The sequence below is a fragment of the Lepidochelys olivacea genome, assembly GCF_965140295.1.
Source record: "Lepidochelys olivacea isolate rLepOli2 genome assembly, chromosome: 3".
NCBI classification, from domain to species: Eukaryota; Metazoa; Chordata; order Testudines; family Cheloniidae; genus Lepidochelys; species Lepidochelys olivacea.
Window position 1 is genome coordinate 126,639,882 of NC_140413.1, and position 27,349 is coordinate 126,667,230.

The 27,349-nt window shown below is 41.3% G+C and overlaps 1 protein-coding gene across 6 annotated transcripts in view; it reads right to left on the minus strand.

The window, feature by feature from the left end:
- LOC311519028 (uncharacterized protein) overlaps positions 1-27,349 on the minus strand; it is a 101,262-nt gene that overhangs the window by 15,044 nt on the left and 58,869 nt on the right. For all 6 annotated transcript variants that reach the window (XM_084625183.1, XM_084625179.1, XM_084625182.1 and 3 more), the window contains one exon: positions 10,796-10,897. In XM_084625183.1, the coding sequence (XP_084481309.1) occupies positions 10,796-10,897 (102 nt within the window). The remainder of the gene's footprint in view (positions 1-10,795; positions 10,898-27,349) is intronic.

The window sequence follows — 27,349 nt, forward strand, 5'->3', positions numbered from 1 at the left end:
CTTATGAGATCTTGAGATCCAGAGATCCCACGCTGCTAGGGCTGCAGACATAAATACACCAGAGAATAATCAATGTATTCTAGCTCACATTACACAAAGGCATATCCCAGATTCAAACATCACTGCTCTCTTCCTGACATCAGAACAATGAATTGCAACTTCATCAGCAACGTCCACTGCAGCTATTACAACAGTGGCAGAGAGAGAGAGACAGAGAGACAGACAGACCCACATACTCCTTTACTTCAATACAAAGCAAAGGTAGCCAGCTGGTGGAGAAAACTGAAAGGGCAACATAGCAGTCATTAAATCTCCAATCCATATTGCAATAGAAAACAATACACTGTGGAAATCCTGTGTTCTGGTGACCTCATAAATCACCTTGATCCAAAATACATACGGACTCTAGAAACCAGCCTCAAGAGAAGTATTTCCCTCTCAACATCTATTTTATTTACTAGGGATACTGCCACTTATTAGGGAATGAGATTACAGAAAATAGATCATCGGATGCTGTAGCTCATGAAAGCTTATGCTCAAATAAATTGGTTAGTCTCTAAGGTGCCACAAGTCCTCCTTTTCTTTTTGCAAATACAGACTAACACGGCTGTTACTCTGAAACCAGAAAATAGATCTTGTTGCTTTTTCTTTTTAACCTGTTTTCCCCCCTTACGCTGAATCTTTTCTAGAGTCTTGGGGCCTGATTCTCGTCTTACATTACTGTAGCTCTGCAGACTTCAACAGTTACTCCTGACTTACAGTGCTGTGAGACTGCAATCAGGCCCTTACGTCTTGACATGTCATCAGGCTAAGACATCATGTTATTTTATTTGTAATGCACCTAAAACCATTATGACAGAGAAAAATATAGTTTCTTAGTAAAATATGTTACCTTATATTTCTCACTACCTGATCTAAGAAACGTAATACATTGTTCTAACAACACAAGCAGCCCAGGAATTTTAAAGTTAATGTTATTTGTTCAGGGCCTCCCCCTATCCACAACATTTGCAGGTGTTGCCAATGTTTTTCATTTGAGGTGCTCCCAGAAGTATTTGTGCCAAGCTGTCAACCCACCGATATTCTCTCAGCTTCCTCATCAGTTATGCCAGGTTTCCAGAAAGAGAGAGAGAGGTAGCCCTAAATGAAAGGTTTTAGCACTACACACAATTTCATATTATTTTATCATAGTCCTATCAGGATCCATAGTCTTATCCACAGATCCTGAAGATCATGAATCTAGGAATGTTGGGGGAGTTTTTCCCCACCAAGTATCTGGTAAAAATTGGTTCCTGATAGGACTATGATGATAAAGTATTATGAATTTATACTTGACCTTTAAGGAAAAAAAATCAACACTCCTTTATCTTTTCTCAGGGAGCTGTTTGGCCACATGTGTGTTTTGTACACCTTTCAGTTAAATCAGAGGTCCAAAGCAGGGGAAAAATACAAAAGAAAGGAGCATCAAATGGACTTACGGTACTCCCTTGGAGGAGTCCGAGTTAGTAAACCATTGAATGGCTGACAGACAAAGAAAAATATGTATATGAATTAGTGTAATAGACAATATAGATAATGTCCTTCATTTGATAAATGAAGTTTAACTGGAGATTATAAATATGAGTTAAAATACTCCTTTTTTCTGTTTCTGAACATCACATGTGAAACTAAAAATGATGCTTTATATACTAATTAGGTAAATTATTGTTGAGCTATATATATATATATATTCTTTTCCTTTCAAGCTGTCCTTTCACCTTTTTTAAAAGTTTGTCTCCTGCACTTATCTTTCATACAGGAACCCACTGAGCCAAATTCTGCTCCAGTTTATACTGGTATTTCTGAAATATTAGAGCATGATATTTTCTGTATTTATTTATTTTTAAAAAAATCACTAGTTAGGGCAATAGATGCTTTCTTGGGCAGCTCTCACAACTCAAATCAGTTTCTGTAACGTAAATCCTCCAGTTTGGAATACACCATGAAGATGAATGCCTTTGCCAGATTTATCAAAACAAAGTCATCTGAAAATATATTGTGCATGTTCCTTATCTTTTTAGATGTGCCATGATGTGGCACCCTTGTTGCATATACAGAATGAATAAGCAGATATTTCGAGTTCCCTACCCTGAAAATAAATGGATGATTATTTTAACAAAGTACATATTCAAATAAGCACATGGATCATTTGAAATCAATGTTTGATAGACGTAAATACAGTTAAAATAAACACACTCAATATGTTTGAGAATCTCCTCAATCGGAGAACTCACATTTGAAACATTTGAAACCCTCCTACACATAAAGGATCAGATTTTACGACAGACCATTTACGTCAATGTCGTTATTCCAATTTACAGTGTTGTAATCAAAATTAGACTCTAGCTTCTAAATATACAACCAGTCGAACACAGGTTTTAAAATTTTCTCTTTATCCCTCTCTTAATCACAATTAAATAAAAACTAGACAAAACAAAACCACACACACTCCAAAGGCTCCGATTCAAATACATTCAAAATGTAGTTGCTACAGCAACTGTAATTTTTCCATGGCATCATCAAAGTATGCTCTCAGGTACGCTAGTGCCAATCTGTCATAACCACTGGGGCTACCTGGGAAATTCACTTGTGTAACGAACATCAGAATTTGCTGTAAGTTAACACCATAAAGTAATCCAGAATTCTGCATATGCACAAGGGGGCTGAGTTATTGTTGCTGTGGGAACCGTAACTATGAATTTCCTGGCTTGCATGTGATTCAAATTTCAGCTTTAACGCTGCATTAATGTAGCTTTTCACACTCGACAGGCATACACTATTTTTAGCTCCGAGATTCCCCAAATGGAATACATGGTTTCCTTTAATACTGAAACTTAAAAAAATTTTAAAAGCTTTAAAAAGAAACACACACACACACACACACCAGACTTCACATTTTAATTACAGTACATTGACTAGTTCCAAGCAATTCCCCATCCACCCTTTTTTTGTTTTTCTTTTTACATTCAAGCTGGTGGCCAATATCTCAATGTACCTGAGACAGCTAATTTAAAAAGGAAGTGGTCAAAGTCATGCTTTTTTTGTAAACTTCAAAGGTGATCCCTCTCCTTCCTCCTCTTTACATTTTACTGTCTGGCTTTCTGCCCATCCTGCAGCTGTTAGCTAAGCCTGTGTTTCATGGCGTCAAACCTGCCTCCTCACGGTCCATAAAGTTACAGCAGGGATCGTGATATGCAGGTGTGGAAAAGGGAGAAGTGCAGGATGAGCCTGTTAATGATTTTTCTGGCACCCCATGCTGAGTTGCTGAAGAAAGAGAGCAGCTTGCAGAAGAGTGACTCTTTGTTTGCGAAGGTGTTCTGGGCCATATTACTTCTCCCACAGCAAAGGTGTTGGGTTTTTTGCTTTAGGAGCTGTTTACAGAAATGATTCACCTTTTATACAGCTTTTAAAAAAATGCTTTGAGGCTTTAATTAGACACAGGAATTCCATCACACCACTATGAAGACTTTTACTTTCCATTTAACCTCCCATTAGATGATTCAATGATCTTATTCAACGATATGTCCACACAATTGAGGCTGGTTGTTTAACAAAAGAAGGAAGACACCATCAAAATCAACTGGTGCTAGCTTATGTCACAAGCTTTAGTTGGAGTCCTAACACACATTTATAATTTGTTAATGTAGGTAGAGAATCCCAACTTTAAAAATGTTCATTTGCTGCTTTAAGATACAGCTAATAAGTAAGACTCTCATTCAGGAATTCACCTAACTTTAAGCATATGCTTAAGTGCTTTCCTGAATAGCGTCTAATAGATCTGCAGATTTACAGCGAAATAATTTAAATACATTTAAGTCAAGATTTTCAGAAATGGGTGCCTAAAATTAGTCTGCTACAGGCAAAAATCTCAGAAGGGCCTCAGGGTATGTCTACACACCTATCCGAGCTGTGATTGCAGGTCAGGTAAACATGCCTGAGCTAGCACAGCTAAAAATAGAAACATAGAGGCAACAGCATGGACTTCAACACAGGCTCGCAACACATGTATGTATCCAGAGTCCCCGGCATGCTGGTCACCAGCTTGTGTTGAAGCCCATGCCGCTGCATCTCCTGTGCTACTTAGGTATGCCTACCTGTGCTGCAGTGACTCCTCAGACTGCAGAGTAGACATGCCCAAGTGACGAAGGAGCCTCGGTGCCATAGAAAGCCAATGGGATGTAAGCTCACGTCATTTGAGTGTTTTTGAAAATTCTACCCCAAAGGCTATATTTAGGTGCCTAAATAAATGGGAGCTTTGGATACACAGCACTTTTGAAACCTTTCAGTCCAGTTTAGGTGCCCTAGTAGTTCATATTAATAAATACAAAATAATTTAGTAAATAACTGTAGGCAAAGTGTGAGGACTCATTGGAAGTTTAATAGGGGCTATTGGGATAAGTAGACACGGAGCACCACTTCTCTCCTACACAGTTGTCTGTATGTTGTCCGCTTAGACTGTAATTGCAAAAAGAAAAGGAGGACTTGTGGCACTTAGAGACTAACAAATTTATTTGAGCAAAAGCTTTCGTGAGCTACAGCTGGTCTGAATGTATCCGATGAAGTGAGCTGTAGCTCATGAAAGCTTATGCTCAAACAAATTTGTTAGTCTCTAAGGTGCTACAAGTCCTCCTTTTCTTTTTGCGAATACAGACTAACCCGGCTGCTAGTCTGAAACCTTAGACTGTAATGTTATCCAGGCAGGGATCTGTCTATTTATAGATCTAAAAAGTAACTTTTTTTTATTGATATAGCTCCCAAAATTGTATGAAATGAGGACAGCCTACTTGGCACTGCACAGGGCACTAATAAAGACACAGGTCCTGATTCTGATCTCACTTAGGACTGATGTGCTTTATAAATCTAAAAATAAATAAATAATTTTCAAGTTCCAAAATGTAGCACACATACAACTGGTAATAGAGACATCTTTCCAACACTGGGGCGTCCCCAAACAAACACATCATCAGATACCCAATACAATTCTTCTGGAAATCAACTCAGTCAAAACTGACCTGCTCTCTCCAAGAAAAATTTGATTAAAAGAATGAGGGAGGGGAGGTCTGCCTTGTTAGGCTGCAACTCAGAAAAGCACTTACATGTATGATGAAGTCAATCCTTATTCAGGACAGCATTTAAGCATGTGCTTAAATTTAGCCATTGAGGTGAACAGGATTTAAGCACACTTCAAAGTAAATGGCAGGTTCAAGTGAAGTCCTGAATAGGGATGTTTTCCTCAATCAGGGCCTAAATGCGGTGATGGGAAATTTTAAAATACATACATACATACGTTATTTGTTTGTATTACCATCTCACCTACGGGCCCTACTCATGAACCAGGACCCATTGTGCTAGAAGCTGTTTAAACACAGAACAAAAAGACAGTCCCTGGCCCCCAGAGCTGCATATTTTTGCCATCACCATATGGTCTTTAGTCAGAGATAGGAACACTGTCAAGCCACCAGTAAAGATATATTTTATTGTTATGAAGGCAGAATAAATGATAGATTTGAACATATATTAATATATAATTCTGTGGAACAGAATTATTGATTGATCCCACTACAATCAATAAAAGCTTTCCATTGACTTCAGTGGGACTAGGATTTGGCCTTCATTTGAGCAACAGCAAAGGGACATTTTCTTCCTGATCAAAGGATTTCAGCTTATCCCTTTACATTAGAAATAAAATAAAAACGAGTGCTCGCACACAGACTCTACAATTAAAAAAAGACCACAGCTAAACTTCTTGGTATTCAAGATTCCGCTGACCTTCCAGTCACATTGCAAGGCTTATTTGTTCTCTGAGGGGATTGGGAAGTTAAATAAACAAAACAAAAAACATTTGCCCAAGCAGTTGTAGATTTTATAATATTTGTACGTGACCCAAAGCACTTGATAGGTTTTTTTTAAATGGAATAAATATATATAAATAAATAAGATGATTCATTGAAGATCTGGGGGAACGGCTTTTGGACTTGGCAGTGATGTGCGGCTTAATCTTTTTCAATTCTTCCAAATCTGCTGCTACAACCTACCTCACTTTTTATTTTTTCTTTGTAGGATGATAGGTACACCCCTAAATATAAAACTGGCTTAAAAGCTACTATTACCTGTAACCCACATCATGTCAAAACAGCCACCCTGAATCACCTGACTACTACACTGCCAACCCAAATGCTTTTATTAATTTGTCAGTCATATTTAAAGTAGGGGTAACAATCAGCCAAAGCATAGCTGTGTCTCCTACCACTAACAAGTAGGGTCCTGATCCTGCAGAGACCCCTGGGACTGCTCACAGTGAGTAAAGTTGAGTGCATGCATAAATCTTTTGTGCTTGGCTGAGTGTCAGGAAGCACAGTGCCTACACTGCCTTGCTAATAGCAATGCTGTGTTATGCTATTATTTGTTTTACAATAGTTCTAGAGGCTACAATTAGGATCAGCCCCATTGTGTAAGGTGCTGCACAAATGCATAATAAAAGAGTTCCTCGACTTCAAATCACCAGTGCCCTGTCTATGCCAGCATTCCCACCACTCCTTGTACTACTGGAGCAGCACTGCTAACAGTGAAATGGTAGGAGACTTCTTAAAAAACGCTAGTGTAGACACTTCAGGATCAACCCTTGAAGATCCACCATGTTTTCTGAAATGGTACTAAACACAGTTTGGTCCTGTCTACACTTGCATTAAAACCATTTACAGCACCAGTTCAGCTGCACCTATTGCTGAAAGCAGGCGTTAACACCAGTTATATTTCCTAGCTGGCATGAGGCTTACAATAACTAAGCATTTCAAACTGGCCATATTTAACTTCTCACAACAGAAATGTAAAGGAGAAAAAGAAAACTAAGCTATTCATCTTTGTTCATATAAGGACACATCCCTCTGTTCTGCCAGTTATGTGTGGACCGTCATTCAGTCCTCCTGCCTGGTTCTATAGTAAATCTTGTTCTTCCCAAGACTCCACAGAGATGGGCTTGTGTCTAAACTAACAAGCAAAAACTGCCTAGGTCAGGAATAAAGAAAAGGAGTACTTGTGGCACCTTAGAGACTAACCAATTTATTTGAGCATAAGCTTTCGTGAGCTACAGCTACAGCTCACGAAAGCTTATGCTCAAATAAATTGGTTAGTCTCTAAGGTGCCACACGTACTCCTTTTCTTTTTGCGAATACAGACTAACACGGCTGTTACTCTGAAATAGGTCAGGAATGGAATTTATTTTGGGCGTTGCAGTATGGGGTGGAAGAACAGGGAGAAGAGAGAACACAGTGAAGAAAATGTTGGCTTTATATATTCTTGCTGAGAAATATCCCAAACTGGTTTCTCAGCTACCAGAAGAGTAAAATGTGCTCACATGAGTAATTGCTTTTGCCAGTCCCCTTGACCACCAGACTCAGCTTTATTTACCCATTCTGCAGCAGTCTATAATGATCCCCCTTTTCTGTCTGAGTGGCTAAATTTTAACAGCAAAGTGTGAGAAACAAAATCTACTTTTAAACCCAGCAAGTGGCAGGAAACTTTGTTCTATACACACCAGCCACCTGGTTATAACAACTGGCTTCTTTTGGTCATGTCAAAAATGTTTTCCCAAACACTTGTTTGAAAAGTGCTACAGCGTAAGCTCTTTGGGGCAGGGACTTTGTTCTTCTGAGTTTGGATAGCAACTAGTGAAGCCTGGATGCTACCACAGTAAAAATAATAACTGAAGGGGAGACAAAGGATAGTCCAATGGTTAGGGCATTAGTATAGGCCACAGGAGCGCTGAGTTCAGTTCCCTGCTCCACCACAGACTTCCTGTGTGACCTTGGGCAGGTCACTTAGTCTTTCTGTGCTTCAGTGTCTCATCTGTAAAATGGGCGTAACAGAACTTCCCAATCCAATGGGTGTTGTAAGGACAGAGGCATTAAAGATTTTGAGGTGCTCACATAGTATGTGAATGGGGGGACACATAAGTGTCGTAACAGAGACAAACAGAAAATGAAAACTGTTCTACAGAATTCTTAAACAAGCCTGTAGAATTCTATAGGGGCATATAATTCTCTATTCAATTCTATAAGCGGATTTTATGGAAAGGATCTCATTTCTCAAATTCTGTGGTTTTTCAGAGTACTTTCTAAAGAATTGTATTGATTTCTTCACTATTAAACTCTGTAGGACTCTTTCATAGGGAGTATATTCAGATTTAATAAAAGTATCTTTGTAACTGAATATCAGATTTGATTTCTGTCAATTCCTTGGCATTTTTCCAACACTTAAGGCATTTATTCTCATTCTATTATAAAATAGGTTGGCTAACAAAAGTTCCAACCCTGCGCTCACGTAGCACAGACACAAAGGGCAGAACTGGTTTGCCACATCAGGTTCTCCAGAGCCCCAAACTCCTGAGGTCTCAGTGAGTTTAAGCTCATTTAAGCATGGGAGCATCTCAGGAGTTTACCATGCATCACCACAGTATCTGAATGCCTTCAATATAAAATCAATAGCAATATTAAATAGCATATATTTATTATATATATATTTAAACATTTCATGATTTTGTAATGCTTGGGGTTGGCAATAGTGTGGGACACATCATGACAGAGGGAAGAATCTCTGCAAAATAGTAGAAAAAATAATCTTATCTGCTTCCTCATAAGATTTCTTGTCTCCAAACACCATCAGACTACATTGACTACACTGTACAAAGGGTACACCTATGTGTCAAAAAACCCAACTCATATCCTGCAGCAGCGAAGCTCAGAGCCCATGTCAACTGAATCAGGCTCATGAGTCTCACTATTGGGCTAAAAACAGCAGTGTAGATGTTTGGGTTCAAGCTGGAGCGCGGGCTCTGAAATCTGGCGCGTGGGGAGGGCCTCAGAGCCCCAGTTTTGGCCCGAGCAGGAACATTTACACAGCTGTTTTTAGTCTGTAGTGTAAGTATGAGTCAGTTGTTATGGGCTCTGAGACTCACTTCTGCAGGTTTTTTGTTTTGCTTTTGCAGTACAGATAGACCCAAAAAGCAAGGACTTTTCAGACACACTGAGAAAATTAGATCTTACTCCATGCTCATGATTCTCCACCCTGTTTTCTCACTGTCAGCCTGAATGATGCTGATCCTCTACATAAGAGTGTAGTTAAATACGTGAAAAATAAAAGCGACAAGATAGATTTCCTCTTTGGAGCTTCAGCTCCCATTCTGCTGTCATCACTTGTGAAATGTGGCTTGATTTTGCCTTTTCATAAAGGCAAAGTCCAAACTGTAATGTTGTTTGCATTTTGTACACATCACATACTATTTTTTAAAAACGGATCTATTGGACAGCCACTGATTATTATGAGTAGTATTTATTCACTGTTTATGGTAATGCTAATCGTTTTCCAGACATTCAAGAAGGGAATGTCACTGTTCCAACATCACAATCTAAGGATGGACAGACAGGGTGACAAAGGGAATGGGCCCAAACAGGGATTTTCACACAAGTCAACGTGATTCACTGTAACCCACTGCAGCAGGAGTGGAATTTTAAATCTCTCCAAAACTGTGGACAGGGCTCTGTGGATGAATTCAGGGAAGTTGTACAATGCCATATGGACAAAGGCAAAAAGGCATTTGTGGGAGAAGCTAACAAATGGGTGAGAACACTGGCAGAGCAAGGTAATCCAAAGTCCAACAATGAAGGATACATAAAGAGGAGAAAAGTTATGTAGAGCTTTGAAGATGGTGACAAAAATCACTTAAATCTGATGTGACAGCAGATGAGGAACCAGTGGAGGAATTTTTCCCAAGATGGTAGTGACATGATCAATCAACACACAAGGGAGATTTTAGCAGCTGTATTTTGTATGGACTGAAGAAAGAAAATGCGTGTTATCTGGGGGACCAGAGAGGACGGTGTTGCAGAACTCAAGGTGAGACATAACGAGAAATTTGGCTGAGAAGATGGAAAGAAAAGATGAATTTCAGACACAGTCTCATCCAAACATCTGTTTACTGGAAAATAATGTATAATGCAGGACTGGAAAGAACAAACTAAGCACTACTTCTTTCCATAGGCAGAAATAATTGGTACACCTGCCTTTTTGGATCTAATTTATGTGTCTCTCCTTTTAGAGCACCTAACATGCGACATACCATATATTTAATCAGACGTCATTAGAACTGGAAAATGTAACTTGAGGGTTTGGAGGAACAGGGAAGCACCATCCTTGAATGAAGCCCATCCCTATGCTAGAGCTTGCACAAAGGCTATGCACCAATGAGGTTAAGTGACAAATAGGCCTTAGGCTTTCCCTCTGGACAGGGCTGGACTTCCTCCTTTGCATTTTATGTACATACAAATAATGTGCAGGTGAAGTCATAAAACTTGACTTAAATGGTTTGGAGACATCTGAATTGAAAAAACGAACAAACACCTAAAATGGTGAATTTCTGGTGATGATTCAGTAAGAATAAAAAGCATAAGAAAAACAATTGCCAGTTCTGGGGCAGGAGGGAGAGAGGCTGGAGATATACTGAACTGCAGTGTATGTTCCTTTTTACAGCAAAAGTCACAGCTCCAGAGAAAACAAAGCAACCTGCTGACCTATGAGCACAAAGGGCCACAATTTATCCCTCGTGTGACTCCACTGAAGCTAATGAACTCCTGTCGGGGAGGAATTGGCCTTTATCCCCAACGCTTTATCCCCAACACTCCACCTTGGCTTGACGAACTAACTAGCAAGCTGAGAAATTCAACTGAAAGGATGCAACAACGGCCAGGGTTTTCTCACCTACCTTAGGAAATATTTGCTCACTTTCTTCTTGGGCCTTCATGTGTTCACTTGGATGATGAGCTGGAAGTTGGCAGGACACTGATCCTGGTGGAGAAGCTGAGCTCTGTAAGATAGCAAAAGCAAAGTCAAGAACAGTAGGTCTTCATAGCTAGGCACTTACTTTTCATGCCCAGTTGGTTACTTCATTGTGGATTTGTGTATTCATCATTTCTGTGCCATTTTGAAATGTGCCTTAAAAAGAGCAGTGCTGATTTAGAGGTCTTTATTTGCTCCTTATTCAGGCAAAACCCTATCTGGCTTGAAAGAGTCAAGAGTACTGAAAAGGACTACTCAATAGCCCTACCATGATATTTTATATTTTGGGAATCGCTTCGGATTTGAGATACACCAGCATAAAACACAGAGTAATGGCACTGATTTCAGTGGACTTGTTCTGGATTAACTCTGGTATAATGGACAGCACAATCTGTCCTAAATTAACACAATTAGGCTACGTCGATGCTACGAGCTTGGGGTGTATTTCCCCTTCTCGTGAACACAGTGTCGCTGCAGTAGCATGCGTAATAGCAGCAGAAGAATGGCTGAACTGTGCCAAGTAAATACCCACCTGAAACCAGTGAGTATTTACTTGGCACAACTCACTGTACCTTTGCTGCCACTATCTGTGCTCCCGCAGGTATGCTGCTATTTATACTCGCACTAGCTCGATGAGAGCTGGATGAGTATGCGCACACGAGCAAGGGAATCACATCCCTAGCTCATAGTGTATATAGCCTTACTTAAATATACAAAAAACTACCCACTATTTGGGAAATGACACGGATTCTTTATCAGTACTTTCATTTTTGTCATAAAGGTGGACAAGTAATACATGATAATAATCGATGAAATCTGGTTCAGGAGCTAAGAGCCAGAATGAAACACCAAGATTCCTTGGACCCACATGTTCAAAGTGGAGTCTGGTCAACTCAGTCTTTCATACTTCCCAAGTGGATACATTAAGTACCATGCAATTAATGCGCAGAGAACTTAAAAACTAAAATTCTATTTGTTCTAGGTGAACATTAAAGATACAAAAAAATGTCATGGTAAGAGTAGGTGTTTTTCCCCAGTGTCATTAGCTACAATTTCCTTCACCTGTTCTGCTCATGGTTGTGCAGTTGGTTGCCACCTTCAACTCCCAAAAATAAATGAATTTTATCCGTGCTGTCTCAGATTTCCAGAACTTCTTGTTTTGGCTGAGCTCAGCCGAAACAAGAACATTCCGGAAATCTCAGACAGCATTGTTATAATTCAGCTACTTTTGAGGTACAAAAGTGCATAAAAATGAGAAAGATAGCAAGAGTGAACCTCAAGCACAAAAAAGGTTTAGTTTGGATCAGAGAATATTGAGTTTTGTGCAAACCAGTTTGCCAACCCCTCCCTTATCTGAAATACCTTAATGTAAAGAATTAAAGGATAGGAATACAATTAATGTCAGTCAACATGGAAAATTAGGTCTTAGCAAACAAAATTGAATTCATTCTTTGAGGAGATTACAAGCTTAGTTGATAAAAGTATCTGAGTAGATGTACTTAGACTTCTGTAAGGCATTTCATTTAGCATCACACACCATTCAGATTAAAAAATAGCACTATACAGTATCCATACAGCACATCTTAAATGGATCAAGAACAGTCTAACTGACAGATCTCAAACAGTAGTCATCAATGGGGAAGCATAATCAAATAGAGGTGTTTCTCGCGGGGTTCTACAAGGACTGGTTCTAGGTCTAATGCTATTCAACATTTTCATTGGTGATCTAGAAGTAAATATAAAAACTACTGCTGATAACAGTGCAGATAACACAAAGATTGGCAAAGTGGCGAGTAATGAGGATGACGGGGAGGTCATACACAGCAAATACAGCCAAATGCAAAGTTATACATCTAGGAGCAAGGAATGAAGTCCGGACCTATAGAATGAGGGACTGTATCCTGGAATGCAGTGGCTCTGAAAAGAATTTAGGGGTCACAGTAAAAAAACAACTCAACATGAGCTCCCAGGACAACACTGTGTCAACAAGGGCCAGTGCAATCCTTGGATGTATAAACAGGGGTGCAGTGAGTACGGAGGTTATTTTACCTCTGTATATGGCATTGCAGAGACATGCTGGAATGCTGTGTACAGTTCTGGTGTCCACATTTCAAAAAGGATGTTGAAAAATTGGAGAGGGTGCAGAAAAGAGCCACAAAAATTATTTCAGGATGGAAGAAAACGAAAAGTATCTTAGTGAGATACTTACAGAGCTCAATTTGTTTAGTTTATCAAAAGAAGAGCAAGAAGTCACTTGATTACAGTGTATAAGGACTCTCATAGGGAGAAAATACTAGGTATTAAAAAGAAAAGGAGTACTTGTGGCACCGTAGAGACTAACAATTTTATCTGAGCATAAGCTTTTGTGAGCTACAGCTCACTTCATCGAATGCATAAATTTGTTAGTCTCTAAGGTGCCACAAGGACTCCTTTTCTTTTTGCGAATACAGACTAACACGGCTGCTACTCTGGAACTAGGTACTAAAAGACTCTTTAATCTAGTGGAGAAAGTCATTACAAAGAACCAATGGCTGGAAGCTGAAGCCAGACAAATTCCAGCTGGAAATAAGGCACACATTATTGGCTATGAGGGTGATTAACCATTGGAACAAACTAGCAAGGGAAGCGGTGGATTCTCCCTTCCTTGATGTCCTTAGATCAAGACCGGGTGCCTTTCTGAAGATTGGCTAACCCCTAACAAAAGTTATTGGGCTCAATACAGGGGTAACAAAGTGAAATGTAATGGCCTGTGATATACAGGAGATCAGACTAGATGATCTACTGGTCCCTTCAGGCCTTAAAACATGAAGCTATGACTAAAGAATGAGGTACTAGGGAGAGAACACTTTATGAACTTTTAAGAGAGTCTTCTATGACAAGCAGGGTTAGGAATTATATTGTTACTAATTTTGTAAAGTAAATTCACAGTTCTAGGTTCTCTCTTCGAATTCGTCAAGTCACAAGATTACTGTCCTGACTTCTATCTACAGATAAAACAACTACAAACATCCTTACTACGGCAGGCAGTTTAAGCACAAGGCCAGCTGAACAAAGAGAGAGTGCAGTGTATTAGTCTCCCTGACTTAGTACCAGATGTTAGCCATCTATTTTACTCTGCAAACAATAAACTGCTTTCTGTCCTCAGAAGCCCACCACCTCATGCAAACAGAGCTGAAACAAAAGTGGGGATGTATTTACATTGGCTCCAAAACTATGTACACCCAGTAGTTCTGTGTCAAATTAATGTTTTATATTCATGGTCAACTGTGAGATTTACATTACATTAAATGTGTATGTTTAGCTTGCCTATATAAAGTTCAAGAATAGGACAATCTCTGAGTAATCATTTCTATAGCCATAGTTTATTATATATAATGGTTTTGCTTTAACTTCATTCTAGTGAGAAAACATTCCTGCCAATATGTAAAATGTGGATAATTTGAGTCAAGAGCATTGATGCCATTTTAAGAGGTACAACACTGGCTAATGGGGATTATGATGCCACAAACACCTTGCCTAGGAGGCTGGAGAGCTAAGTATCTCATTTTGTTTTACATACAAATATATTTCCATAAATTTGTTCACAATAGAGAGAGAGACTCTTCATGGATGACAGGAAACCTGACAGATCACTCAACTAGCCAAAGAGGAAAGTCAAAACAGGCTCATTTTTTCCCTGAAATCACTATTAAAGACTCATACTTTTTAGAGTAATACAGGAAAACAATTAGCAGGATATGTTTCATTGAGAGAGAAGCTGCTCTAAAACCAAACTATTTTAAGGGCCACATCAAAGTAACTATTACATTTGACAGGGGTCAATCCTACAACCAACAAGTCAGGCCAGTGCTGGCCAGTTCTTTGTTGCTCTTCACCTTATACAGTAATTCACAACAGTGCAAAGTTAGTGCAAAGCAAGTATGCTTCACACTGGTGTAAATAACTGCACAAGATGCAGGGAATCATAGATTCTATGCCACCGATCTTCCAATTATTAAAATCATCATCAGACAAGAAGAGAATGCTGCTTGCTTGTGCAAGTGGGTAGTGAGATTCCTCCACCTTGCAGGGAAGATGCCTACAGAAGTGTGAAAACTTTAAAAAGAAAGAAAGCTGAAAACAAACTAAAAGAAAGTTGAATTTATAAGAGAAGAGAAAAGAGGTGGCCAATAATAAACAGGAAAACAGGTTGAACAATGCAGCAATCATACTGTTTAGTCTTCTGGAAAAGAGCAGCCTGGATGAGGTTGGATTTTTATGTTACCTGCTGCACAGTCCTGTGAGTAAACGCAGCTCCTTGCTTTTTGCTTAGGGTCTCTTTCAGGGGAGATTTTTGCACTCAGCAGCCAAAGTGTGTCAGCACTGGAGTGAGCAGTGTTATCGGGTGTTAGCTGCAGCACTCTGATACGTCCTTGAGAACTAGCACATCATTAGTGATACCTTCACAACTGAATGTGTGGGTCTTAGGTCATATGCCAGACAAAGCCAAGGATACCTTTTAGAAAAAGCAATTTCTTATTATAGTCCTTTACATGCCCCTTTGGCATTTAATGTCAGCTTTATTGCTGAGATAATCAATGAATGTCTGATCAAGATACTCTGTTACAATGCTGTTTGGCAAAGGAGTACAGTAGAAGTCCCAAATGTTGATCAAATGATATGGGTCAATACACTGAAAGTAAATTGGAAAGGGGAATCCATTTTGCAGTGTATCTATAATGTCCTCAGTTACAAGGCCTGAGTCTCTGTTAGGGCTTGTCTGCACTGAGTCACAGTGCAGACTGTGGGAATGTGACTATAGTCCTGTTTCAGAGAGGACTATGTTAATGTGAACTAGATACCTTTTAGTTCATGCCAGCAGTGTCCACACAGAGCAGTGAGAGCCCAACTGTTTGGTGCTCTTTGCAGTTAACATCCTGTAGTCCTCACCATGGGACAGTGTAGAGAGGCTTAGCCTGCTCTTTCTGCAGTTATTTCCATCGTTCTGATTTAGTACCAGCTTACACCCACTTTGCATTCACTTTGCACCAGTGCAAATGACAACACAAGGTTCAGGGAGACAAAGAAACAGCCCTAACACACATTATAAAAAAAAACACATTTTTATAATGGTTCTTACATTCCCAAAATTCACTTCTCAGATCCGCTCTCAGAGTTTCCTGCAGAGCTGAGAAATGCTCTTTGACACGTATGAGGCAGAATGTTATCACCAGGCAGCCAGTTTCAGATGGAACAGTGAGAGTTCACACTAATAAAAGACTTGTCAACACAAATCATTGCAATTCTTCTAGATCCCTTCCTAGTTTCTGCTGGTTGAGTACCTGTCCCAGTTAAACAGCCTTGAACATGCTGCAGACTGCTACTAAACTGAGGCCTCGTCTACACTACGGGATTAGGTCGAATTTAGTCGGGTTAGGTCGATTTTAAAATGAATGCGTCCACACAACCAACCCCGTTCCATCGACTTAAAGGGCTCTTAAAATCGACTACTGTACTCCTTCCTGGCGAGGGGAGTAGCACTAAAATCGACCTTGCTGGGTCGAATTTGGGGTAGTGCAGACGCAAATCAACTGTATTGGCCTCCGGGAGCTATCCCAGAGTGCTCCATTGTGACCGCTCTGTACAGCGCTTTGAACTCCGATGAACTAGCCAGGTACGCAGGAAAAGCCCCGGGAACTTTTGAACTTCATTTCCTGTTTGGTCCGTGTGGCAAACTCAGCAGCTCAGGTGACCATGCAGTTACCCCAGAATCACAAACGAGCTCCAGCATGGACCAAAAGGGAGACACTAGTTCTGATTGCTGAATGGGGAGAAGCATCTGTGCAGGCAGAACTCCGATCAAAAAGAAGAAATGCAAATATGTTTGCCAAAATCTCACAGGGCATATTGGAGAGAGGCTACAATAGGGACACACAGCAGTGCCACGTGAAAATTAAGGAGCTGAGGCAAGCCTACCAAAAGACAAAGGAGGCAAACGGTCACTCTGGGTCAGAGCCCCATACATGCCGCTTCTACGATCAGCGACATGGCATTCTAGGAGGGGACCCTACCACTACCCCACTACTGTCTGTGGACACCTGCAAGGGGGGTGTCTCATGCAACAGGGAGGAGGATTTTGTGGATGAGAAAGAGGAGGAGGAGCAGAATGCGCAGCAGGCAAGCAGTGAATCCGTTCTCCCTGGCAGCCAGGACCTTTTCATCACCTTGGAGCCAATACCCTCCCAAGGCAGAATCCCCAACCCTGAAGCTGGAGAAGGCACTTCTGGTGAGTGCACATTTGTAACTACAGTACAGGGTTTAAAAGCAATAGTGTTTAATGTTTGATTTGCCCTGAAGAATTGGGATGCATTCGCGGCCAGTACAGCTACTGGAAGAAAGTCTGTTCACATGTCTGGGGATGGAGCGGGAATCCTCCAGGGACATCTCCATGAAGCTCTCCTGGAGGTACTCAAAGTATTCTGGAATCATTGCAGCACAAAGCATGGCAGCGAATGGTCCTGGGTTTTGGTCGCATTCAAGCAACATTCGGTCTATATCTTTCTGTGTTAGCCTCAGGAGAGTGATATCATTCATGGTCACTTGGTTGAAATAGGGGAATTTTTGTAAGGGAACAGTAAAAGGATCCCATTCATGCTGGGCTGTTTGTGCTTGGATAAAAAGGATCATCCCAGAGAATAGCCATGCGGTGGGGTGGGAGGTGGTTTGTGCTGCACATCCACCCAAAAACTGCAGCCCCTCCTTTTAAATGTGAAACCCAACCCATTGCTTGCTATGGGAAAGGATGGTGCTGCAGTCTGAAACCATTCTCACATGTTATGCGTAAGAAGCCAACCCCACTTACCCTTTGCCTTACCATGGCTCCATGGAAATCGAATTCCAGCCGTGTGTGATGTGTCACCATACCGGCAGGCACTCAATATAAAAGGCAAAATGCGACCTTGTACCTAAAGCACATGTGCCGTCTGCTGTGAATTGCTTGATTCATTATGAAAGGGGCAAGGCTCTGGGCCCTCAGCCACTCCAGAGGATGGCCCAAGCAACAGGAAGGCTGTCATTCAAACAGTTTGATTTGTAGTGTGACTACAATAAGCAAAGTGGCCTTGTCCTTCCCTCCTCCCCACCCCACCTGGGCTACCTTGTCAGTTATCTCCCTTTTTAAAAAAAAAATTAATAAAGAAAGAATGCATGGTTTCAAAACTATAGTTACTTTATTTTGAAGGTGGGAGGATGGTTGGCTTACAGGGCATTAAAATCAACAAAGGGGGTGGGTTTGCATAAAGGAGAAATACACACAACTGTCACACCGAAGCCTGGCCAGTCATGAAACTGGTTTTCAAAGCCTCTCTGATGCACAGCATGCCTTGCTGTCCTCTCTAATTGCCATGGTGTCTGGCTGCTCAAAATCGGATGCCAGGCGATTTGCCTCAACCTCCCACTCCGCCATAAATGTCTTCCCCTTACTCTCACAGATATTATGGAGCACACAGCAAGCAGCAATAACAATGGGAATGTTGGTTGTGCTGAGGTCTGACCTAGTCAGCAAACAGCGCCAGCGAGCTTTTAAACGTCCAAAGGCACATTCTACCACCATTCTGCACTTGCTCAGCCTATAGTTGAATTGCTCCTTACTACTGTCCAGGCTGCCTGTGTATGGCTTCATGAGCCATGGGAGCAAGGGGTAGGCTGGGTCCCCAAGGATAACTATTGGCATTTCAACATCCCCAGTGGTAATTTTCTGGTCTGAGAAGTAAGTCTCTTCTTGCAGCTGCTCGAACAGCCCGGAGTTCCTAAAGATGCGAGTGTCATGTACCTTTCCCGGCCATCCCACGTTGATGTTGGTGAAACGTCCCTTGTGATCCATGAGTGCTTGCAGCACCATTGCGGTTTACATACTGGCTGCCAAGGTGGTTCAGTGCCAAGATGGGGATATGCGTTCCGTCTATTGCCCCACCACAGTTAGGGAAACCCATTGCAGGAAAGCCATCCACTACGACCTGCACATTTCCCAGAGTCACTACCCTTGATAACAGAACATCAATGATTGCACTAGCTACTTGGATCACAGCAGCCCCCACAGTAGATTTGCCCATTCCAAATTGATTCCTGACTGACTGGTAGCAGTCAGGCGTAGCAAGCTTCCACAGGACTATCGCCACTCGCTTCTCAACTGTCAGGGCATCTCTCATCTTGGTATTCCTGCACTTCAGGACAGGGGAAAGCAACTCACAGAGTTCCAGGAAAGTGGCCTTACACATGCAAAAGTTTCGCAGCCACTGTGAATCATCCCATACCTGCAACACTATGTGGTCCCACCAGTCTGTGCTTGTTTGCCAGGCCCAGAATCAGTGTTCCACTGTATCAACCAGCCCCACTGCCACCATGATGTCCCAATTGCCAGAGCCCATGCTTTCAGGAATGTCTGTGTCCATGTTCTCATCAAAATCGTCCTCATGCTGGCGTCTCTTAGCTGGTTCTGCATATGCTCCAGGATAATGCGCGAGGTGTTTACAATGCTCACAACAGTAGCGGTGAGCTGAGCGGGCTCCATGCTTGCCCTGGTATGGCATCTGCAGGAGAGCAGAGTTGCAGCAGAAGTGGTGGATGATGACGGATGTCATGAGAATAGATATTTATACAGAATGACGAGAGGACCTGTGAGATGGATTCATAGCACCAGGAGAGCAGAGCTGCAGTGGAAGTAGTGGATGATGACAGTTAGCAGTCATATTGCACCGTCTGCTGACAGCAGCATCCAGGACACAACAGCAGTGGTGACAGTTAGCTGAGCTGAGCGGGCTCCATGCTTGCCGTGGTATGGCGTCTGCATGGAAAAAAGGCGCAAAACGATTGTCTGCTGTTGCTTTCACAGAGGATGGGGTGACTGATGACATATACCCAAAACCATCTGCGGCAATGTTTTTGCCCCATCAGGTATTGGGAGCTTAACCCAGAATTCCAATGGGTGGCAGAGACTGCGGGAACTGTGGGATAGCTACCCACAGTGCACCGCTCCGTAAGTCGATGCTAGCCACGGTAGTGAGGGCGCACTCCGCCGACTTAATGCGCTTAGTGTGGACATAGGCAATCGACTGTATAAATTCGATTTCTAAAAATTGACTTCTATAAAATCGACCTAATTTCGTAGTGTAGACATACCCTAAGTTAGAAACTCACTGACAACTGTGTCAACTGCCTTTGTCAGCTACTGTTAGTGCATAAATAATCCCATGTTTTCACAAGTATGAATGAATATTCTAACCTTCCTTTTTCAATACTAGGTTGTCTTAAGTACCACAGTAAATCTCCCCCACCCCTGGGTCACCTATCTACGCTCCTAGGCTATGTCTATGCTACAAAATGATGTCAACCTACTTATGTCAGCATACAGCCATTATATCACTTGTGTGTGTGTATGCTTTGCTCCTTGTGTTGGCAGTGTGCATCCTCACTAGAAGCACTTGTATCAATTGTATTGTCACTGTGGAGCATTAACAGTCAACATAAGCAACACAGTGTCTACACTGACACTGTGTCAACCTAATTACATTGGCTGTGACTCTTACCACACTATGTCTACACTACAGACTTTACAGCGGCACAGTGTTATCACTACCGCTGTGCCGCTGTAAGGTCTCCCGTGTAGCCGCTCTTTGCTGGCGGGAGAGAGCTCTCCTGCCAGCATAATTAAACCACCCCCAATAAGCGGCATTAGCTATGTCAACAGGAGAGCCTCTCCTGCTGACATAGAGCTGTCCATATCAGCCCTTTTGCCGGAGAAACTTATGTCGGTCAGGCAGGTGTTATTTTCACATCCCTGACTCACAAAAGTTTTACCGACAAAAGTGGTAGTGTAGACAAAGCCTAAATCGATGTAGAGAGCCACTTACATCAGCAAGAGCCAAATTTAAGGGAAGACAATTTCACAGCTAGGTCGACGCAAGGCAGCTTATGTTGATCTAACTGTGTAGTGTAGACCATGCTTCAGAAATATGCTAACAGGGGTCTCACCTTCCCCAAGCTTGCATTTAAGATATCAGGCATCTCTGCATGGAATCCATGACATTGGCAACATCAGGTCTTGTCTACACATGGAGTTATCCCTGATTAACTATTTCTAGTTAACTTCATATGTGGACATTCTTATTTCAGAATAAGACCGTCCACACATGGAATTAACCAGGAATAGTTACTCAGGGATAACTCCATGTGTAGGTGCATTAGCGTGCACCAGCAGGGTGTAAATTCTAGCCTGCAACAGCACGTTGTGTTAATTAATCTGTGTGGACACCAGCTGGTGCACACTAAAAGTTCCCTAGTGTGCATTAATGTAGTATTGTTTGAAATGGGACTACGTTAATGCACACAAAGGAACTTTTAGAGCATGCTAGTATGTCCACATGGGCCAGTTAGTGCATAGCATACTGGTGCAGGCTAGAAATTGCACCCCACTGGTGCACGCTAATGCATCGTGTAGCTATGCCTCAAGATACTCTCTCACACACTGTATCTGAGTCTCCCCTGGAGAAACACTTTATGCTGAAGCTAAGTCATGGGACTGCCTATTCAATGAGGTTCTGACAAAAACCTGATCACAAAAGTATCCAATATACAGTCGTTTTTTTAAAAGTTCTTTCAAAATTGGCACATCTGTCCTCCTGCTGCTGGTGCTGCTCCACCCACCACACATTCACATTTACTTTCAAATCTCAGTATATAATATTTCATTTGTCTGCCAACAGTATCATTTGAGAAAGGTCAAAATAAGCTTCTCTTGATTTTCAGCCACTTTAAAACAAATAAAATGGCCTCTCCAAAGAGAACAGATACATTAGTACACTGGGAAACAGAAGAATGCAATTTTACTAATAACTATGTAATAGCAAAGCATATGGACAGTCCTTGCAGGCCAGGTGCTAGTGAGTCTCTCTTTAGTCAAAGCAACACAACCACATACCCTCTCTCACAAGCCCCATACAAGTGCCAGATCATTGTCCCCTAGGGGCTCCAAGGGCACGCACTCTGGCACATATGCCTGCTCCGTGCAAGCAATTCAGCTGTACCTGTTGCCCTTTATAAACCATGGTTCATCCCCGACCCAATTATAATGTCAATGATGTCCCAACTCCAAAAAATGGCTCCTTCAAATTTTTATTTCACTATTTCTGGATACGTCCAAATGCATGTGTAATATGTAACATAGCATCAACCCCTTCACTTCCTGGGAGTGATATATGAGGTCTGGCAGATGTATTTTTGTTGATCAGACTTTTTATTAGTGTGCTCTTGTACACCTAGCTATATTTGCAATGTTACTGAGCATATCTGATCACATTAACTCCTAGTGTAATGCCAATTAAGTCAATGGAGTTAAACCAGGGATGAATTAGGTCTAATGGCCTGTGTATTTGGGGAGATTATGGACACGGGGACACTGAATGAACCACTGTCTGTACTAGTTCCAACTTGCTAGCTTAGCCTTGTGCTCTGACCCACTCCTTTTCGGAACTGTCTATAAAACAAACGCATGATAATTAGGGGGCTCTCTCACAGAGTTCCATAAAAATCATTTCTGGAAAAGAGCGTGTGTCCTTTTCTCCTGTTCCAAAGTGCCCCATCCCTGCAGTGCTGTACATCAATTGGCTGCTGCAACCATCTCTGTAGCGAGGGGCATTTCAGTGGTGCTCTCAGGTGAGTCTCAGAGTATGTCACTTCAGGATGAAAGGCATTATATTTATACACACACACACACACACGTAAGACAATACAATTTGGGGAAAGGAACTTAATGCAGCCTAACACATTAGAAGGAGAGAGCTTTATTTTTTTCAATTACAGTGATTACAGAACACCCACGCTCATATGTACTCGTGTAGCACACAAGCACACTAGTATCTGCCAACCTCAAAAAATTGAAATTGGTTGTCTCTCCAACTGTCTCTCCATCCTTCTAATTCCCTCCATCCTTAATATCCTTGAATGAGTTGTTTACAATCACTGCCTTAACTTCCTGTCCTCTAACTCACACCTTGCTCCCCTCCAACTTGGCTTCCTTCCTCTCACCTCACTGAACCAGCTCTCACCAGCATCTCGCTTCTTTTCCTGCCCACAACTCATCAGGATCTCTTTTGCTTTGTCCTCCTTCTTGACCATTCTGCACTCTGAAACACAGCTGTCACTTTCTCCTCCATGACATCCATCCTACCATGACTTTCATAGTCCTGTCCTTCTTTGGCTCTCCTCCTATTTCTCTGACTCTTTCAGTGTTTCCTCTGGTGGTTTCTCCTCCTCCTTCCCTCTCTCCTGTCAATGGGGGATCCAGAACTCTATTTTATACTTGGAGGACCTCTTCTGCTCACACTGATTCAATTACTATCTTTTGGTCAATGACTCACAAATCTACATCTCCATACTTGACCTATCTTTCTTAGTTTCATCCTGTACATCTGACTAAGTCTCCAACATGTTACCTTGGATAGCTTGCCATCAGTTTAAATTTAACATGGCCAAAATTGAACTCCATATATTATTTTTCCTTTCTTTGCTACTTTCTCCATTGCTGGTAACATCAACATCCTTCCCTGTGCTCAAACTTGCATCCTTAGAGTCATCTTTGACTTCTCCATATTCTTTGACTTCTCCATATTCTTCTGTTCAAACATCTGGGTTGTTCCAGTCTTGCTGAATCTTCCTCCACAATTTAACAAAAATCCCAGCCTTCCCATCTGTCCAGGTAGCTAAAATACTTATCTATGCATTATTGACCATCTGCTTGACAGCTGTAGTCACCTCCTCCCCGACCTCTCCGATACCCATATTGCTCTGGTCTGTTCAAAATGGATCTGTGATGATCTGAACCTAAATTATGTGATAAGGTTCTTAGATTCTCTGACACCCTACCACAGCAGACTGGAATTATCCCAGTAGCTTCATTTACATGGGTTTCAGTGAAACAAATATGAAAATGAGTAATATAAACACAGGGGCTTCTGTACTAACTATTTATCTTTACATTAAATTAAATTTATGTTTCCCCTACATTTTCAGTTTTTAATGAGGCACAATTTTTTGTCTTGACAACACAATTGTATCATGGAAGTTATCTGGGTCATACTGGAAGTTTTGTATGATCAGGAGGGGCTATTTGCTATTCAGCAGAACAGAATTCACCAAATAACCTACTATGAGTGGGGGAGTGTGCAAGACCGATTAGCGTTGTGTGACAAACACATTAGCCAGATGCTTCTACTCAGTGGTCCCTAGTGAAAAAATTAACAATTTTGACATTTAAACTGTCATCTTTATGTTTCAGAGTTAACAGTCTTAGGAAACGAATGAGATGGTTCACACCTATGAGAGCTATTATTTCAGGATGTCTGCAGATTCAGAAAAAACACTTCATCAGTTTCTATGTTAGGACTTCAGCGTTTTCTTCAAAACCAGTAGAGCAGCAAACAATTTTGTTAAGGGGAAGTGTAACTTCTGGAGCACACTTCTATGCAAGAGATAGATACCACTGTAAATTCCACCGGTGTGGAATTGCAAAATATACACGGCCCTGCATATATAGCACGGAGATCATTGCTGACACCTAAATCACCACCACCACCATCACCGCCACCTATATTTTTTGGTTAATCAGTAGCTTAGAATTTACTTTCAGCATCTGCTGTTAGTGGGTGGCATCATCGCTAAAATAGAATTATCTGCTTATCCATGTTTTGCCTTTTTTATTTAATGGACATTATTCTGAGAGCATTTATCAAACGAACAGTTTAATTGCAAAGTCTTTAGACACTTTGATTTCTGTTCTGGTTTGTTAACAGTGTGTGGCAAAAGTAATTTCTGAACATCAACTATATGGGGCAGTAATAGTATATATTTGGGGCTGGGCTCTCATTTATTCCAAGGTCTGTTTCTAGCACTCTGGCAGTACAAAGGCCCCTCTGCCAGAGTGGTGTGAATGAGAACCAGACAAAGGGAAGAATTACTTTAAAGAATTATTAAATTTATCTAGCTAAAGCTCTTTACTTAATCTACAAATGGAACAACTGAAAAGGCTTCCACACAATGTATCTGAACCAAACTAGGATATAAAAAAAGCAGTCTTCTCCCCCCTCCCCCGAGTGCGTGTGTGTGTGTGTGTGTATATATATTAGTGCACTAAACAAAGCAGAACTTAAGAAATATTTCCATTTTTAAACATATCCACTCAAAAATATAAGCAAATCTTAATTAATAGGCATATGGTGTATATCGTGGGGTGGGTGAGGGTGGAATACAAGATTAAGGGCAGGTCTACATTACTGCTTATGTCGATATAACTTATGTCGCTCAGGGGTGTGAAGAAGCCACCCCCCCCCCCCGAGCGATGCAAATTACACTGACCTAAGCACTGTCTACACCAGCACTATGTCAGCAGAAGACACTCTCCTGCCAACAGAGGTTCTGTCTCTCATGGAGGTGGAGCAATTATGCCGATGGGAGAGCTCTCTCCCATTGGCATTGAGCCTCTTCACCAGATGCACAACAGCGACGCAGCTGCATCAGTGAAGATGCGCCAATGTAGTGCTTCTAGAGTAGACTAGCTCTGAGAGAAAATGAATTAGGCCCTATCTACACAAAGTTGCAGACATTTAACTAACTGAGTTGAAAAAAAAAAAACAAAAAAAAACCCATACCCTTAGCTAAACTGATGCCAGCTTGTGTGAGGACCAGGCCTTAGCCTGGGAGCCACTTCCCCTCATGGAAAATCTGAAAACATTCTGGGCCTCATTCTCCACTGCCTTGTACCCTGCACAGTTATTTACACTAGTGCAAAATGAGTGTGTAATGTTACCATTCTGAATGTCTATCAGCTTAAAACTGCTTTGCACAGGTGGAAATGATGACACGGGACAAAATACTGAAGAATAAGTTTCTGTGTAAAGAAAGAATTCTGCCTATGTGTTATTTCCCCACCCCCCCACCCCCTTTGCTTTTCTTCTCTCCTCCGAAACCCAGGCCTCTTTGGCATCCCCCGCAAAATGAGCAACCTTGTATCACCAATCACTTGAAAATCTTAGTTTTGATTTTTCCTTAATTATTTTTCCATAAAATGGTAATTCTTCTAAAAAAAAAATGTTGATTGCACTTAACTTTGTCTCTGTTGAAGCTCTGTCAGTTTAATTGCATGGAATTGGTTTTGAATTCATTTTCAAGTGGCACTTTCCCCTTTTCATGTTTAAAAGGTCACTTCTTCATTTCGGTTTTATTTTTCTCTCACATCTCTGTGAACAATCTCTTCTGCTTCAGTCAGGCTCGTAGTAACAAGGAATGAGCCAAGATATATTTGTCTTAGGCCAGGCAAACAGGGACCCATGTGGCCTACCTTTAGACTGGGGCAGGATAAAAGGCCAACACGGCCTCCTCACGGTTTGGTGACATCTCCACTAATCCTCCCTTCGTTTGGAAACGATTACAAAAGTCACCTGAAAGTGTCTACTGAAGAAGTTTTCTAGAAGAGTTAGGTGGTCCAACATGCTGCTCTCACACTGGTTGAAATTGATAGTAGCTCCACTGGTTTCCATGGAGTTACTCAACATTTACAATTGTGTAGGTAAGTGCAGAGTTTGGCCTTTTGTGTTCAGAATCCAGAGAGACAATAGTTAGTGCATAGCACAGAGCAAAGCAAGTTTTTTTATGCGAGTAGATGTTTAAAAGTTATTTTGTTAATGAAGTGCAATGCACAGGTGTATTTGTGCGACTTAACACATTCATTTATATACTGTGCTCGAAGGGTTATATATTCATTTCTGCATAGATAGACAACACGAGGTCTATACACTGCTTATATTACACCTAAGCCCTCTTTTAAAATCTTTACTGGTGCATAGATCTTGTCCTAGTGCTCTGCACAGGGGTGAATTTCACCTTCTATGAATAAAGTGCTGGTGAGAAAATTGGCAAGTGCAGATTATAGTGGACAACATTCAGTTGTGGAGCAGAGCAAGAGGGAAAAATGAATATTGCCTATAAATTAGATTCTTGGCAATGGCATAAACTGGCTTTGGTCAGGTGACCCTGTTTAAGAAAAACCTGAGTACATACTGCAATATAAGGGCATGATACACTGTTCCACATGTATGTAGGACTCCCAGGGAAGCTCCTGACTGGAAACTGATGGCAGGCTGAGGCTCTTGAGGGTTTAATGATTTTATAGATTAACACATATATGCAAGAATAACTGTACAGGAAACTTTCCCCTCTAACCTGAATCAAAATGTCATTATTCCATTTCTTTATGTATTATTAACCATATATAAAGAACAACTCTAGGCAAGGTTGTGAAAAGCCTTTGTCTGCAATGCTACTAGTATACTAAACATACCAAGCTAAACCTCTCTTTTTTAGCAGACACAATCAATACTTTCACCTAGATGTGACCATGTCAGAGAAACATATATGAATTAAAAACAGCTGACTGACTCAATCCAGATAAGAG